Source organism: Channa argus, chromosome 3, assembly GCF_033026475.1.
Source record: "Channa argus isolate prfri chromosome 3, Channa argus male v1.0, whole genome shotgun sequence".
NCBI lineage: Eukaryota > Metazoa > Chordata > Actinopteri > Anabantiformes > Channidae > Channa > Channa argus.
Window position 1 is genome coordinate 20,431,528 of NC_090199.1, and position 17,271 is coordinate 20,448,798.

The 17,271-nt window shown below is 39.1% G+C and overlaps 1 protein-coding gene across 3 annotated transcripts; it reads left to right on the plus strand.

Moving 5' to 3' along the window:
* Positions 1 to 5,495: 5,495 nt before the first annotated feature.
* On the plus strand, positions 5,496 to 12,960 carry caly (calcyon neuron-specific vesicular protein). 3 transcript variants are annotated; one of them, XM_067499183.1, is made up of 6 exons: positions 5,496 to 5,723; positions 7,618 to 7,708; positions 7,834 to 7,996; positions 8,611 to 8,727; positions 9,443 to 9,556; positions 11,188 to 12,960. In XM_067499183.1, the coding sequence occupies exons 2-6, from the start codon at positions 7,680 to 7,682 to the stop codon at positions 11,428 to 11,430; spliced, it is 666 nt and encodes a 221-aa protein (XP_067355284.1). In that variant the 5' UTR covers positions 5,496 to 5,723; positions 7,618 to 7,679; the 3' UTR covers positions 11,431 to 12,960. The 3 variants fall into 3 exon arrangements, with proteins under 3 accessions (XP_067355284.1, XP_067355283.1, XP_067355285.1); XM_067499182.1 differs by having other exon boundaries at positions 5,513 to 5,723; positions 11,185 to 12,960; XM_067499184.1 differs by lacking the exon at positions 7,618 to 7,708 and having other exon boundaries at positions 5,521 to 5,723; positions 11,185 to 12,960.
* Positions 12,961 to 17,271: the final 4,311 nt, after the last annotated feature.

Below are 17,271 nucleotides of genomic sequence, written 5' to 3' on the forward strand. Positions count from 1 at the left end.
AACATTGTCATGAACAGAATAACTATGATAGAGCAGGGCCGATAAAAGTGAGCGTGAGGATGTCCTTGCTTCCAAGGATATATTTAATCACCACTAAACACTCTGAAGCAGGAGTTGCATCTGTTAGGCTGACTGAGATGGTGTTCCCCATAGAGGCTGAGGTGAAAGTGAATCCAGTAATGTAAGACAGAACACACATGAGGTCACCCAGCAGTTTCCACCGGCATCACCAGCAGCCCCACACAGAGGTCTGAGAGAGGTCTGCTCCAGGGAGAGCAGGAGCAGCTTGGTGGGTGTTTGAAGCTGTCTGAAATGGGAGATAGAGATCAGCACAGTGATAGAGGAACATGATGCAACTTGAGGGTTTCATACAACTTTTCAGAGGTAATACAAGTTTAAATGGTAAATGGTCTGCACTTATATGTAGCACTTCTACGTATTGGCACACAAAGGGCTTCACACTGCTTCTTATTCACCCATTCACACTCACAATTTCACACACTCACACACCGATGGGGGAGCTGCTATGCAGCTGGCCAACACTCACCGGGAGCAACCTGGGTTTCAGTATCTTGTTCAAGGACACTTCGACATGTGACTGGAGGAGCCGTGGCTCAAACCAATCCGGACAATAAACCAAAAACTGGTGGATTAGTGGAAATGTATATATTATATTCTGATTCTGATAACATTATTAATAGATCATCTTTAATAATAGGGTTATTATTTAATATATTCACACCAAATACTTTGCTGGTTTAGTTTGCTTTTCATTGTTTTTATCATTGTAATTCAAATCCTTTGGTTGTTGGTCAGAAGCAAATACTCATTGGAAGATGTCAGCTTGGACTTTGGAAATTGCAATAAGCATTTTTACTATTTTCTGGCACTTTGTAAACATAAAAATTAACAATTTGACCAAGATAAAGGCACAATAATAATCTGACCTGACCTGAAGCTGTGAAAGTCAACTGTATTGTGACACACTGATAGACAGCAAGTCCCAACGTCTCTTCATGTTTCCTCAACTAAGGGTGAGACAGAGTTGGGGGACATCACCGCTCAGTGGTCTGCACCAGCTGGATTTTTACGTCTGACTTTAAGGTGCTCCGCAACACAGTCACAATGATCAGTCAACAAGCCAGTAATCGAAACGGCCACATGTGCGATTGGTTAAATTTGAAGCAATTTTTGTAGAGTGAATGTCTGAGGCAGGAGAGGTAGCAGCTGCAGCAGGATAATTATCTGTTCATCTGGATGGCACACAAAAATGTCGGTCTGGAAAGATGAGTGGGCAACGAGAGTATAGTTTACTGCCCGGCTCTTCGATTAAGATTCAGCTTTTTCCATTTAAGATTTCAGTATTTTCCCATCATTGATGTCTGCAGTGACGTGTAGAGGCCTTTTTTTTCACAGAAAATATTTTGACTTGTCACAGTAGGAAAACCACATCTGCAAACACTAAAATTAACTATAGCTGAATTCCACTATTCAGCTGCTGTCATACTGACAAAATGTCTGTTGAGTTTAACAGACCTAAATTAAGTACAAGTAGCTGTCACTGCTGCAGTACTTACTGCAGTAAGTTTAAATGCATGTGCTTGTTCAGTAAACCACCAGGACTCTTCAGAGAGTTGCTGGTGAGGTCAAACTGAATAACCAAAGAAGAAAGACCTTGGTCAAGGAGGTGAACAGGAACCCAGCAGTTATTCTAACAGAACTTCAGAAATCCTCTGCACAGATGGGAAAACCTGGCAGATGTACAAACATCTCAGTAACACTCCATCAATCAACTACTGTGTGTCTGGTGAACACTAGGTCCTCATGGTTTCTGTCGCGAAGCAGTTTTTTTAACTATTCTACCTTCTATTTATTGTTGGTTTTTCTTCAAGTGTTGACTCCTCAATTTTCACATTTTACTTCCATGTTTTTGGACATGGTATGTGAAAGGATTACTATTGCATCATGTGTTGATGTGTTTATTAACACCTTTCACTGGTTTAACATGTTATCAGATGTTATTGCCTCTCTGTCTGACAGCACAGCCATTAACTTTAATAATGTTGTAATGATTGTTGAACTAATTTATTCTCTAAGGTAATAATGAGTTTGATCTGTCTCTGTGTGTGCATCAGTCCTGAATAACATCTACAAAACCTAAATAATTCTATTTTAGATATTAATTTGGATATTAATTCAACCAATGTTAGTTAGTTGCTGCTGATGAACAGACCCAATAACATTTCCCTCTGAGGATCTGCTCAGTGGTTCACTGACAGCCTGTACCTCATTTTGTGTAATTCATCAGTGCTTCCAAACCAAATTTGCACTGACTGCTCTTAATCCAATCTCTGTGCTGTTGTTCGTGGTGGAATAGGGTCATCTAGCACTAGATGGCTCTGTTAGTAAAGTGGTTGACAATAAATTACTTTACTTGAGAGGCTTTGATAACTTGTTGCACTTAATTAGAAACATTCATCTAAATTAACAATCATACCATAAAGTATATTAAATGGCATTTTTTTTTTGTCAAATAAACAAAACACATAAAAGAGAATTTTACAGGCCTCTCATACTCACTCACTTTAATCAATTTTATCCTGTAATTCATGTCAATCAGTTTTTAGTTTATTTGTTTGTGCACTAGTTTAATTTTACCTCTCTTTGAAGGCTGCAGTTTTATTAGACCCAGATTACGCAAGACAAAAAAAGGGTCTGAATGTTTGTCCTGTTCTTTGAGTTTGTCCACGAACTACTGAAAAGTCAGTAGCTTATGGTTACATTATTACAAGCAATGTAGACCAGAAAGATATTTTTCATTGTATTAGATGTTTGCATGCCGCTATTATCTCACTTCTAACATAACAAAATGAAGGGATTGTAACTTAGTTCCACCTGGAAACCATTAAAATAAAGAATAAGGAATCATGGGGAATCTTGATTTATTGTTAATTAAGGCACTTAATCCAAAAATCTAACCAATGTTACTTAATATAATATAAAACAAGTGCTAATTATACTATATTCCATAGTATAATTAACGATAAAGAAGATTGACTCGAGCACTTCTGTCTTAGTTTTTTCTCATCTGAGTATTACTGCTTACTTTTCTTTCAGAAATGTGAATACTACACAGTAAGACTTTTTTAACTACACCCAAATTAACAAGTATCAGAAAAGCAATATCCATACAATGCTGACAACTAAACAGAATAGACAGACACAGGATATTTCAGAGCACAAAGAGAGGCTGAATAGTTCTGCAGAAAGAGGGCGATGTTGTTTAGAAGAAGTTTTCATTTAGGAGAAAAGGAGACAGAAGCTGGGATGGTGGAGGAGCAGTACTGAGCGACCAGAGCGGGGGCTACAGTCTGTAAGAGTCTGTCTTGCATTTGAGGTGTCCTACTGTGTAATGTGTCACGGTACAGTTTAAAGAAACGTTTATTTACAGAATCAATTAGTGGCACCAACATATATGTTGTTTGGAAAATAAGGTCTGACTTTAAGTCATGTTTTGTTTTCTTTCCCTTTTCATTCATATTTTTCTTTTTACCAGACTTTATCTTTTTTCTGGTATTTTAGGTCAGAACATTAGATATTTTGATAAAAAATAATATATGTATGTATATAGATACACACACACACACACACATATATATATGTGTTCTTTGCATTATAAGGATTTCATGCAAATTAGCAGCTGTAAGAAAACACATGAGGGAACATGTCTGTGTTGAGCTTAAACTACTGCTCCATCTCCATCATTATGGCTCAAGCAGCTTTTTATCCACAGTTGATTGAATTGTTTTCCTTAATTGTGGGGAAAGTGCAACATGTCAATTCATTTAATCATATTTACAAATTTCATTCCACTAAAACGGTGTATACATATTATTATATATGACACCATGCAAAAAAATTCAAAATGTTAAAAGGATCTAATTTAATAATGTGATCAGTTAAACTACATAAGAGATACAATTTTAACTTATTTAATGTTTGTGTTTTACAGACATACTGTTCGCTTTCTTTTATATTTGGGTATGACATTAAATTTCAAAAATCACAAAACCTGTAAAATATTTTCCTGTACAAGCATTTATGACTCTGAAGAAGTTACCAGAGGGTCCCTAAAGAAGTGAAACGTTTTTCTAAATTGATTGTAGGCTTATTTGAAAGTAGTTTACTCACTGTAAAACCTTAATATAAATAAGCAAAAAATAAAAAAAAAAAAAAAAATGACGTCACAAGGATTACTAAAAGCAGATTAATGTTATTGTAAATGAACATGTGTGCATGTGCGAAATATTTTTGACAAAAAAAATGACAAACCATCGGGTGGATGTACGTACAGTCCAGAGCTCACACAAATGAACACGCTCAGTTTTGCCCAGTTTTTCATCTGTACACTAAAGCCTAATTGATTCTCATTTTAATTATGTTTACCCAGACTCTGTCACTATGCAGCCACTGTGTGAATGACACCTCCATTTCCTTACAGAGCAACAAGTTGAGGATCCACTTTGATGTCACTCCCCTGCAAAGGAAAGGTCAAAATAATAAATGTAGGTCCAAGTGATGGGTTGGCAGGGTGAAAGCGGGGGTTCAGTGCTGATTTTTGGACGAGTGCTCCCCTAAAGGCATAATGAATTCATACAGTCAAGCATGGCCAAAGAGGAAAACAGCATGAGTCCTCATTGCATGAAAAGGTTGATCTAAATCTGTAGACAAGCCTGGCGTTCGTTCCACTCATTCTTCAACACGTCACTCTCTTCTTCTCTCTTTTCTCACACATGTATGAGTAAATGCTCAAAAATATCCCTGTCTTTCACTTCTCTCTGCCACACTCCTCTGCATATGCCTCACCCCCTCCTCACCTTTGCTGAGAGAGATGAACTGGATCAACATGCATCAAAAAGCTCTCAGTAAGCCACCCAACTCTTCCTCACAGCAAGACACAAAGAGTAAATAACCCACAAATAAACAAATGTGTGAATTTGTCTTTGAACATTTGTCAGTTATCTGTCAGTCCAAGGCTAAATATACAGTAGGTTTTGCATAATGCTACTGAGTAAAAAGTTCAGATGTGCTAGAAGCCAATTCTACTTCAAAAGAAAAGCATTTCTTGCGCAGAATGGTTATTTTACATGACTGGCTTATTATAAATAGAAAATAAATATGTCAGCAGAATTTTTTATGTTCATTCCTTCTCTGGTGGCCTCAAAGATTTAACCTGTAAATCTATTAGGGCAACACTTTACTTTAAATACCTCTAATTATCCTTATCATACTTTTAAACTGACTTATTAATGATTCTGTCTGTGGGTAAACATAGTGATTTACAATGTAATGAAATCATAAATAATACAAAGCATGTCTTTACAGGACAAAATAGAGTATAGAAATAGTTCTGCTTGCTGTGACATTATGTGACAGTGTAACTACATGTGGGCTATAGCCTCATATTCTAAGAGAAAGCAGAGCACAAGTCCCAGACCTTGATGTCAAACATTAAGATATGATTATTTCGCAAACGTAATTTCTTGATCAGCCACACAGAGCCGGTTTCCTCCGGAGGACGGAGCCGCTCCGGGCTGAATTACATGCGCAGTCCTGCCATGAATCACACATCACCACGGCAACCGGCGTTCACACCGAGTCCCCGCCAGCATCCGTGAGGTCCGATCCCATCCACAGACGAGCGGAGAGCACAGGAAACCACGGTGAGTTTGTTCTCTCCTTTCTGTATTAATATATTAATGGCTGCAGCAGTTTATCTGGGTATCTGGCAGATGTGTTTGCGGGTGAGGAGAGTGCGTACTGCAGCGCAGCATCTCCTTCGTTGAGAAATGTTTCACATGACGTTATTGATCTGAGCAGGTAGTTCATGATTTTCCATTTAGGAAATCAATGGACAAGCATCGCTTTAAGAGCGTGTGTCTCTCTTTGACAGGCTGAACTGGCGTTTTAATTTGACCTAGAGATACTAATTAAAAATTTTATTGGATTTTATTCCACAATTCTTTAAATCAAGCTCCTCTGCATATGTACAAAGATTTGCAAAACGGGCTTCATAACAATAATACTATAATGACACCTTAATAAGAACAATTATCAGGCCTTCCATCAATCAGCCTCCCATCTATTTCACATACAGCATCTCTGCTCTCTCATTCCTCTGGTTACACAGTCTGTATATCTTGTGGCAGCAGCTGTCAAGTATTCTTGACCAGCGAACCCTGAACAACTTGAGAGACACAGGCAGCAAAGAGTCTGCTCTTACCTTTTCACACAGAGCATGTCTTCACCTGTGTGTTGATAAAGAGGCTCATATGACAAGCTGTGAGAAGGACTTGGACTAAAATTGTACCATCATCCTGGTTTTAACAATCTGTTACAGGTAATAAAATGTATGTGTTAATTAGTCTTTGTGAATTGAACAGATGTCGTTTCCTGGATCCTTTATTTTTTTCAGAGTGTGGGAACACGGGTGTTTGACAGCAACACTCGGCTCATTTGTTAATCGCAGCTTCAGGATGATTCATCATACCCACACTTCACTCCAACTGTGGAGAGGAAAAATGTTGGTCAGAGCAGAGGACCACTCTAACCGCCCACAACCCAACGACCGATTAGTCTTGAGTTATATACCCATTTAAGATCCTTGCTGCTCTCAGCTGATTGACCCAAAATGACGAATATCCAGTTCTAAGTGTCTAAGTTTTAAAGCTTTTAAGCTTAGAAAATGTTTAATGAAAGAATCCTGTGGAAACCCTGAAGTTCAAACATAAAAATTATTCCGTAAGCTTTGCACTTGATGCTGGTACGTTATATTGTACCGTATATGCTTCTTTCATTAGCAGATAAATAATTCACAGTGGATGCGTCCAGTTGCCTTAGTTAAGGCACCACGAAATTCTCCTTCAGTCAAAAAAGCCTTCTGACATGTGAATCATTGCATCAGCTGGGCTGTGGGCTCTTTGACTGAGGGAAGGTGTTCTGTTGCTGCGTCAGATTGATGTGTAAATTAGAAACATTCATGAGAAAAGATTTGAAGAAGACTGGCTCAGCTGAGGTCTAAATGAGATTGGGTACGATCAACGGGAAGAGTATAGCTGGGTCTTCTTTGTGAGGGGGGCTGCAAACAGTCTGAGGTTGTTCAAATGTGCTACAACTTTACGCCACATAATTCAACCTGCCATTACCTCGATGATTAATTCCCAGGGCAGCTTTTAGAAACAGTTGCTTTTGTAGTGAAATCAGTAGGATAATATCTGCAAGGTCAATACTTGGAATCAGCAGCTGGTTAGCTTAGCTTAAAGGACTGGCTCCACTGGTAACATTACCCACCTGCCAGCACCTTGTTCATTGATCAACCCACTGCATCTAGATTGTTAAATATATACTTAACAACTTAAGTGAGGACTTAACAATTTATAGTTGTAAAGGAGGTTTTTTTGCAACACTATTTGTTGATCTACAGGCCACATTCTCAGCCTGTTTTTACATTTCAGCTACAAATGTACTGCATTCAGGGTAAAAATTTTCTTAAATATTGAGTGTTATTTGATTAACAAGCTATTTAGAATAATAGGCATATTCTGTTCTTATGCTTAGCCACGGTTGGGTAGTTACTGTGCTTACAGCGATGATGATAACATGGCTGTTTAGAAGATACAATGTCCATCAAATTCACCATTTTACTTCAGTAGGTTTGCATGCTAACATTTGCTACCATAATTAGTACTAAACACACAGATCCTTAACAGTGTTGTCACATTTACAAACCTTGTACTCTAAAGTTCCCCTGACCAGAGCTACCTCTGCTTACAGATTCATAAAGGCATTTTCTGGCAGTCAAACAGCCATGGTGAAGCTGGGCAGCAATCTGTCTGATAAGCTGGAGAAGCAGCCATCTGCGGACGATGGCTTTGATAACATCCCCTTAATCACACCCCTGGAGGTCAACCAGCTCCAACAGTCATTCGCAGACAAGGCAAGTGCTGTCTATTAGATGTGAGCTGATGTGCTTGCCCACGTGTGTTTTTCTCTGAAATAGAGTGTTTCTAAGTTGCAGTTCGACAACAACAAAAAAAACCCTACATTACAACATTACAGAAAAAGCCAACAGATTACGATGCGCTGAGAACACGTCTGGACAAACACCATTAACATTCATGTGGGCGTGCTTACAATTCTAGCATGAGACACCCAACACTGAGACGGCTGTACTTACTTTCCTATTTCAACCATCCCAGGTTAAAACCTTGGCATCGGCCCACGAGATGCGAGCACCACTTTGAATGCATAATACACGGAGAAAGCCCTCACAAGCATATTTTGGTTAGATGATGCTCTCAGCAGAACAGGATGTTCCACAGGCTGATAAACAAACATAAAACACTCTGTAGCTCCCAAATGATGTTTTAAGGCAGTGATTAAAAGTGGCTGCTTTTGCAAATGATGCTCATGTGTTTTTAGATAGACAGACAGTGTTTTCAGTGGATACGGACTCTGTGCTTTACTTAATGTAAAACAAACATTTGCTAATTGGGGTTTCTGAGCTTTGTCCAGGAGACTCACAGAGCCAGTGCATTGTTTCCTCTTCAGGTCATTGTGAAGACGTCAACTCAGTACCCGCTGCAACAGAAGAAGAACAAGCTGTACGTGCCGAACATCAAGAAGCTGAATATCAGCTTCTACGGTGACGTGTCAGAAAAAGCCAAGGTACACAACCTGACAACAGGAACTGTGCACTAATCATTAAATTAGGAATTTTTAAAAATCCTCACAAAAACACCACAACCCACATGGATTAGCCTCTGCTTATGTTTAGTCCCGGTCAGTTAGAAGCCTGGTTTAGTTTATTCATCTGTGCTATTCACCTATATTGTTGTTGTTTAACAAATAGAACATCAGCCAGGCACCTCTCTAAAACACTTTGTGGGTGAATTTTCAACCAATTTTGATCTCGCACATGAATGGCTTACTTCAAACCGCTAAACAGCCTTATGACAAATCAATTCTGAGTCAACATTATTTTTTATACTTTTATTTCTCTACCACACGTTTTGGATTTGAAAAAAACAAAAAACAAAAAACATGTCACCTTGTGGAACAGTTTGTCTGGCTGATGGCTCTTGTGTATTTGTTTGTAGAAAATAACATCTCTACAGCTGAGATTAACACGCTAATTCAGGCTGCAGGCTGACTAAAGGTGGTTAGAGGAACATTTATATTTGTCAGGACTTTTAAGGACTTACACACTCACTTAACCAAAGTAACTGTGGCTGACTGACTGTCTAACAATACTGAAAAGACATAGAATTTGTTAATGATAAAAATATATATCTATTTCTAGCCTTAAGCTTTGATTACTAATGACATTGCTGAAGAAGTGATGTTTATGTGTGAATGTATATTTGTTTGTCCTTTTGCTCAGATTACGGGTCTAGTCCTCGTCACTTTGGCTTTTCTGACCAGCCTGCTGCTCCTGCTCATGTACAAAGCTATGTGGTATGACCAGTTAACCTGTCCAGAGGGTTTCATCCTTAAGGTAGACACACACACACACGCACACATATACACACACACACACACACACACACACACACACACACACACACACACACACACACACACACACACACACACACACACTTAATGTCTTCTCTTGTATACATCACTAGAAAATGCCTTAACTAATTTGAACTCTAACGGTAAAATGCCTAAAGCTATGACATAGTATTTCAAGCCAAAAGTACTTTTAGGGGGGCTGTGGTTGGATGGTACAACAGTACACAGGGCTTTCGTGTAAAAGACTGGGGTTCAACTGCAGTGTAAGTTGTTTCCATTGCAATATGCACATGTTTATAAGGAGGTATGTGTGTAAAAATTTCACTGTATGTATTTTATTTTCTCAACTTACCCAAGTTTTAATTGGCGCTCCTGAGGTGAGTCACCAAAGAACATAAAAAAACTTCAACATTTAGTTCTTTGGATGATCTCATTACCTGAAGTTGTAGTGTATTTTGTAGTTTTTGTGAATGAAACCTAAACACCTTTTTGGTATGTTGTTCTGCTGACAGGCTAAATACAAACCAAACAAGTCATGTCAGAATTTCTTCCTTGGATATCAGAATCCTTATTACGTTATCTAGGCTGAAGTACTCTGCATGACACCCACTTTGAGGGTACATACACATTCTACAGTGTAGCTCATCTAGTGTGCTGTTCCTTGGCACACCCTCGTATGAGTCATTTTAGGTGGATTCTCAGAAAATTGGAGCTAGAAACCTAAACTCATTATCTCCCAGTGACACCTTGGAGGCGTTATACTTAGCCAGCAATGCCACGCTTGTTAGTTAAAGAGGCTGTCTTGCAGAGGAAAATGAGAGAGTGGGAGTTACACTAATAGGGAGGGAACAGGAGTTACATTGCCTGCTTTCTGGTCAGGCAGAGATTGGGACACCCGTCTGTGCATCGAAGGGGTCTTTAATTAGAGCTGAGCGTGACTAAACTGTGATTAAAGGCTTAATAGTGAGGGGGGAAAGCAAAGGAGAGAGAGGAGGATGGGGCGGGGGAACCCAAGGCTTTTGAAGTTTGTGCTGCTTACAGTTGCATTTAGCATTTTTCCTGCTATTGGTTTGTTGGAGACATAAAGAGAAGGGAGGACGGTGTAGTCTCTGCTGGGCTTTTTTAAGTTTGACCTCAGTGTGAGGGAGGGCGAGGTAGTGGATCCTCTGAGAGGAGATGCTCATAAGGTCAAGACAACTCAGTGGGCTCTTTACAAATAACAACATTGGCTGGATGGATGTTACTTTTTTAAGTTCAGTTCACTTCAATGGTCTCATGTTGCACAGCTTTGCTTTCATCCATTCTGTAGAAGCTTTGGTTGGGCAATTACTAAAGAAATCCCACCTTGTCACATTAACATTTGTTGTCAGTTGCTTCCCACAGCTGAAGACTGTTAAAAGTACTTGAATTTAAGATTGCCTTTTCGAAGCATATTTGTTTCAGGAACTAAAATTGCATTTATTTTTAAAATCCATGAGTCACAAACCTTAGAAAAAATGTGTGTAAAATGTGATAAAGGTGAGACATATAATACAGAAGCAAATGTTAATGTCAGATCAACATGTATCACCCTAAAAATAACATATTCTTGCCTTTTTGTTGTAACAGCAGAAGCACTGCACCCCAGCAGCTCTAGAGATGTACTACACTGAGCAGCAGCAGCAGCAGGAGGCAGGCGTCCAAGGTGGCACCAACACCGGGTTGTACGCTGCTCTCAGTCACCTAAATGAGGTCAAGGGTACTGGGCCTGAGCTTCCATCACCATGGTTACCAGTAATCAGCGCTCTGAAAGATGCTGAGGTTGCCAAACAGGGTAATGAACCACCAAAAGGAGTGCTGGAGGGAGAGGAGTGAAGAGTCTGATGGTGTCGCAAAGTGGTGGAGCAAGAAAGATGATGGTTAGGTTGTGTCACTTTCCTTTTTTATATGTGCGTGTGTGTTCAGGAGTTTTGTTTTGTTCTCCCAGACAGTCCTTTTACACTGGTGCTCCTGAAAAAAATTAAAATCAATGATATAAACCACAAGTATACAGCTTCAGTCCAGTTATAACCTGCTCATTTTTAATAGTCGACAATACTGAGCTGTCTTTGTTTGTTTTTTTGATGTGTGTGTGATGCGTTGGTGTTGATCTTAAGGGCAGGAATGTTATTAAAGTGTTGGAGAATTACTTTTACAGTGTTTCTGAGTCTGTGTGTGTGTGTGTGTGTGTGTGTGTGTGTGTGTGTGTGTGTGTTTGTGCACATGCGTGTGTTTACACTCTGTAAGAGCACTGTACAGTGCAACTGCTTGTTACATTTGAGCACAAATTGTGTTTGCGTTTGCATTTGTGTGCAGGATGTGTGTGTTCACACTATGATGTTTGTACTTCTCTGAGAAAGCTGGAGGTGAGAGAAAAGCGAGGCGGGAGCTTAGAGTGAGAAATGAAGATAACAAGTTTTTAATGAGATTACTGCGACTTTCTCCTCATCACTTTAGCTTGTTATCTTGTCTTTTATTATAGTATATAGTATAATCTGAGAATGTATTAGATCATCAGTCACTGTGTTCACAGTTTAGCAATTAAGACTAAATATAACTGTCCTTTTTTATTTTGCTGAAATGAGTTTGTTCCTCATCATATTATATTAATAAATGAAAAAATGTGTTTTAGGTGTTGCTTTAAATCAAAAATCTTTTGCAATCTTTTAAAAATGTGGCTTTGCCTCACCAAATTACCATCAAATCTATTTTGAATTCGGTTTATAACAGTAAAGTTTACAATAAAGGGGCTAAATACGTTGTACAGACACTGCACAACTTTTAATTGAATACTTTTTTATACAACCTTATATATGATCTTCTTGCTGTAATTATGGATGAAACTTGAGTCTTTTTAATGTATTATGTGCTCATATGTGTAAGCTGATTGTGAAACCCTAACCAAATATGTTCCATCCAAGTTTTGTTAATAGTATTGTTTTTGCTGTAGGTATTCTGTAACATCCTTGTAAATCAATATGTAAACTATAACAAACACAGTGTTAAATCATCTCAATCATAATACTGTATGAATGTTTGAAGTAGCTGCCGGAAACATAATTAGTGCTTATAATCTACTACCTACACAGGTCTATGGCATTTACATATTTTCTATTTATGTAATTAAGAGACTCTTTGTGTGCATTATTTGCTGCCTTTGTAATCTTTTCTTGTAATTTACAATAATTCAGTGTGATTGAGATAGATTCTTTTTTTTTTGAACAACAGATATTTTGTAACTCTTCATGTGAGTTGGATAAGTGTGATACAGCACAGCTTGTTCCCCTGGTTTAAGTGCCAAATGTTTACATCAGACCCATCTGCTCTGATGTCACTGATTGAACACGAATAAATGACCCAAGTGTTGAGTTGTCTCATTCATAGTGAGCCCTGTAGATTTAGATTCATTGCCTCTAATGATCCGTATTAAAGATATGCCAAAACAGATTAAATGTTGATGGTTGGATTTAACAGAAACCACTGATGAAGCGATTTATATCATAATACTGCATTTGGGATGCAGAAGGCAGTGGGTGCCAGATAAATGGGAGGGTTGTAGCAGTAAGGGCACAGGGCATAAAAACATATGCCAAATCAAAGTGTGGAACACGTTTCACTGTGGCGACTACTAGAGGGACAAGCAGACAACCGTTGACCACTGCAGGAGCCTTATGACTAACCTTCATAGTTTGCATCTACTTGTCCTTCTTTTTTATGTTAAATAGATGTATGGAATTGAAAACAATGATTTCTGCTTGTTTAGTACGTTATGTCACATTTTTATTTAGTGTAATTTGATAATTAGGACTTGAGTGGAACAAAGTAATGTGTGAGTCTCTGCCTCAACCAGTAACAAAACGCTTGCTTACACATTAATTATATAATGTGACCAGTGTTGGACGAAAAGTGTGGACAGTACTTATTCCCCTGTCATTAACTTTACCTCACATTAATCCTGAGTCATTAAGACTTCAGCCTTTTTATATAAAGTTATAACCTGTTATTAGTCCTGCATATAAAGAAAATATTGGGGGCCTGGTGACTCAATGGATAGAGCATGGAATTGGGATGCAGGAGGCCAGGGGATTGAATTCCATCCCACCAGGTGAGGCCCCACCCAGCCAAGGGCCACCTTGGTGGCTGAGCCTGGATAAAAATGGGAGGGTGGCTGCAGGAAGTGCATGCAGAGTTAAAACTCCTGCCAAATCAATGTGCGGCCCCTGAAGGGACAAGTCAAAAGCCGTTGATCTTTGACTACTAAAGTTTAAGTGCGTTCAGTACTTAAAATATACATGTCAAATCATTCTATAAAGCTAAGAGGAACTGTTGTGTTACTAATAATTCACAGTAGATAACTGGATTCATTATTATTACAACTTAATTTGTGTCATTTTGTTGACTGTTACATATAAAGAAATTGTATTAACTTTATCTCATGTTGCTCTTTTTATTTAAATAAAGGAAATGGACAAGTCTTCTACTGTACATTTGAGCAAAAGAAAAAAGACAATCCATACATTTTTGTGGAATGTTTTATATTCAAAATCTGGAATCAAACAATTTAATCCTAAGTGACTGGCAGAAAAAAAAATGCAGCTGAATTTACACTCTGTTGCTCAAAGATCAACAGTATGTATAAAATTCAAAATATGATTCCCTCCATCTCCTGAAACTTTAGTTTAGCAATTTAAAGCCAAGCCACATCCTCTCTTTCTCCTCTGCAGGGTTCACGGCTGTGAGCCTGGCTGCATCTCATTTACACTCACATATTTTCACACATCCCTTTTAACCCAGGGATGTGTGGCTCGAAGTTGTGTGTGTGTGTTTCCTTGTTGCTGTGGGATCGTTCACCTATGTGTGTTGGCTGAGGTTTCTGTGTGCATCTTTGAGCTTCTGTCTATTAGACTCTGTGTGTGTGTGTGTGTGTGTGTGTGTGAGCCTACGCATGGCTTGTTAATTAAATGTACATTACAACCTATTTAGCCCTCAGGGTTTTTTTCTTTCTTTTTTTCTCACTGCCGTTACTGGCGATGTACTTGAGAAGCTGTTGGCCCAGGGCATGGAACTAAATAAAGTGCTAAAAAATATTTATTAGGGCATTTACGAATCCCGTGCTTGGTCAAGGCATAGCATGTTGTGCCAAAACGGCTTACATTCAGGGCCGGGGGAAAATCGCATAAAATCACTCGAGTAGTCACGTAAAAGCTGCCAAGACCCATTTTCCTGCTTTATAGCATCAACAGATCTGAACAGTAAAATAGCAGGTCTGCTTTTTAATTTGTCCTGAATGTTCTGAGTCCCCCTATCATTCCTGAGAGTTCTGCCTGAAGATTGTCAGGGACGACGGTGCCAGGAATCGTTTGGTTGTTAACATCCTTCCAGAATCAAATTCCACCGAGCCCTGATGTCACTCTAATGTTGAAGAAAATGAGGGAGGATTCAGGGTGACATTTTTCTGTGGTGAGCAGACAGGAGCTCCTGGTGAAGCAGTTTTAGCATATAAATAAATGTGATCTTTGATAAAAGATGTTGCTCACACACAGGAAAAGAAGATGAATAAGATGTGATGGACAGCAGGGCCTGTACTTATTCTAAAAACATTTTTCATCTGTAATTATTAAATATATTAAACTTTTACTGGTATTTTCAGATGTTAATGGCTTGTAAACACTGAATAGAAGTGAAAACAATATAGAAAAAAGAGGGAAAGGTTTCTATGATCGCTGTTTGAAACATACATGAGATTCCTAACTCCAACACTTGCTACAATATGCAAATGGAGCTACAGTAGCACCAGCTTGAGACTAAGTGAATCTACTCTGCTCTGCTTTGCACTTCTGCCATCTGCCCACTCTGCACAGCCCTTCAGAAATTAGTTATAATCAATCTACAAACAAATATAATTCTCCAAAATGTACTAATCAGAAATAATTAAAATTCTCTGATTGGTGGTCAAGGTGGTAATTTGGCCTGTTTGGACCATTTTTAAGGTTTAGAAGTTTAATAAGAGAGAAAGTAAGGGGAGAATAAATAACAGCAGAGAGATGGAAGGAGAAACAGAAGAATTAGGATGAACAAGGAAGAAAGAACAGATGAGAGGCGGTTAGGCATGGGAAGTGAAGGCAGGGGGTAAGTGTTTGGCTACAAGAAGAGGAGGCGGTGGAGGCCAAGAGGCATGGAGGAGGTGGTGGTGGATGGAAGAGGAGGAGGGTGAATCCAGGCTGACCCCTGTGTCTGTGTGTGTTGTTGTGTGTCTCAGTGGGTTTCCTCTGCCCTGGCGCCAGCTGGAAATGCCTCCACTAAGCAGAGGCAGTACACACATAATCCTCCATTCACCCACATTCAGCCCCCTTTGATGAGAGTAACACTATACATGCCCAGCGCACCTCACAGATCCTATCAAGCTACTGTTAAAAGGGTGAACGCGAGGGCTGTGACAGCTGATCATAACTTCTCGAGTGCTCGGATGCACTGTCACCCAGTTTTGTTGTCCTGCAAGTAAAAGCGAGGACAACTGAGGAGGTTTTGTAAATGCAATGAAGTCCTTTCGGTGGTGGAGGTTTCATGAGGTACGCTGCCACCTAGGGGTCATCTCCAAGGTTGTAAAGAGGAATGTGGCCTCTTTTGATGCACAGATTTGATAAACAGAATTCAAGTGAATTATATTTTCATTAAAGTTTTTAAAAGTGTTAAAATTTGGACATGGAGACATCTTATTCTCCTTTTTCGCTTTATGAAGGAACTTTACTTTTTTCCTTACATCTTGAGTACCTGCTATCTGCTGCTCTTTAAAGTTGATCCTCATGATGTTTTTTTTTTAAATGACTCAATAGCCATGAAATTAGTCATTAGCTCGTTATCCTGCAGTGATTTTGCCCTCATGCAACGAAAAACTTGCCAGTAAACAATTATATGACACGGAGAGGTACAGGCCCAAAGCTGCAGCCCAGACATGCCGTGAGGAAGAAAACAACAGGCTTTACTTAGCTTAGCTTTAGTTTCCTTTGTTCTGGTCATTACGGAGCCGAAATATTGTCATTACTCACAGACCAAATCATTTTACAACATCCTGCAATTAAACTTTAAGCTAATAGGTTAATGAGACAGTGGAGTTTGAAGGCTGGAAGTTGGTTTTCATTAATGATGGCATTGCACTGTGGCATGCTTTGCAAACACACACACACACACACACACACACACACACACACACACACACACACACATACATACACTACATACACTACACACACTACACACACACACATTTTTCTTTTCTTTGCATTTCTTGTTCTCCCTCACACACAGGCAAACACAAACACAAAGAACAGACTGGTTTGATTTAGGTTTTGTGGTCCCCTCCCGGTGCAGCCACAGACAAGCAGAAAGCAGAGAGGACCAGAGCAGAGTGAACTTCAGTTAAGCCTGAGACCGTCTGTCTCTGCTAAGCTTCAAGTTGAAACCCTCCAAATTAGGTTTAATCTATGTTTTGCTTTGCCAATTATCGACCTGCAGAGCAACATGGCAAATGGGGATGAATGAGCTTTCGATGGGCCCAGTTGAGAGGAAGGTCACAGCATGATTAATAACTCTACAGGCTAAGACGGAGCAAAGGATGAGTTATCAGCAAATTAACATGTGCAGGAAAAATGCATATGATGCATCACAAATGTAGAGTGT

What these genes read in the sequence shown, in the direction of transcription:
- caly (XM_067499182.1), top strand. Translation starts at nt 7,680, where the DNA reads ATGTCCATCAAATTCACCATTTTACTTCA. An exon ending in AAATTCACCATTTTACTTCA is followed by an intron (nt 7,709 to 7,833) that starts GTAGGTTTGCAT and finishes CTCTGCTTACAG; the next exon opens with ATTCATAAAGGCATTTTCTG. An exon ending in ACGTGTCAGAAAAAGCCAAG is followed by an intron (nt 8,728 to 9,442) that starts GTACACAACCTG and finishes CCTTTTGCTCAG; the next exon opens with ATTACGGGTCTAGTCCTCGT.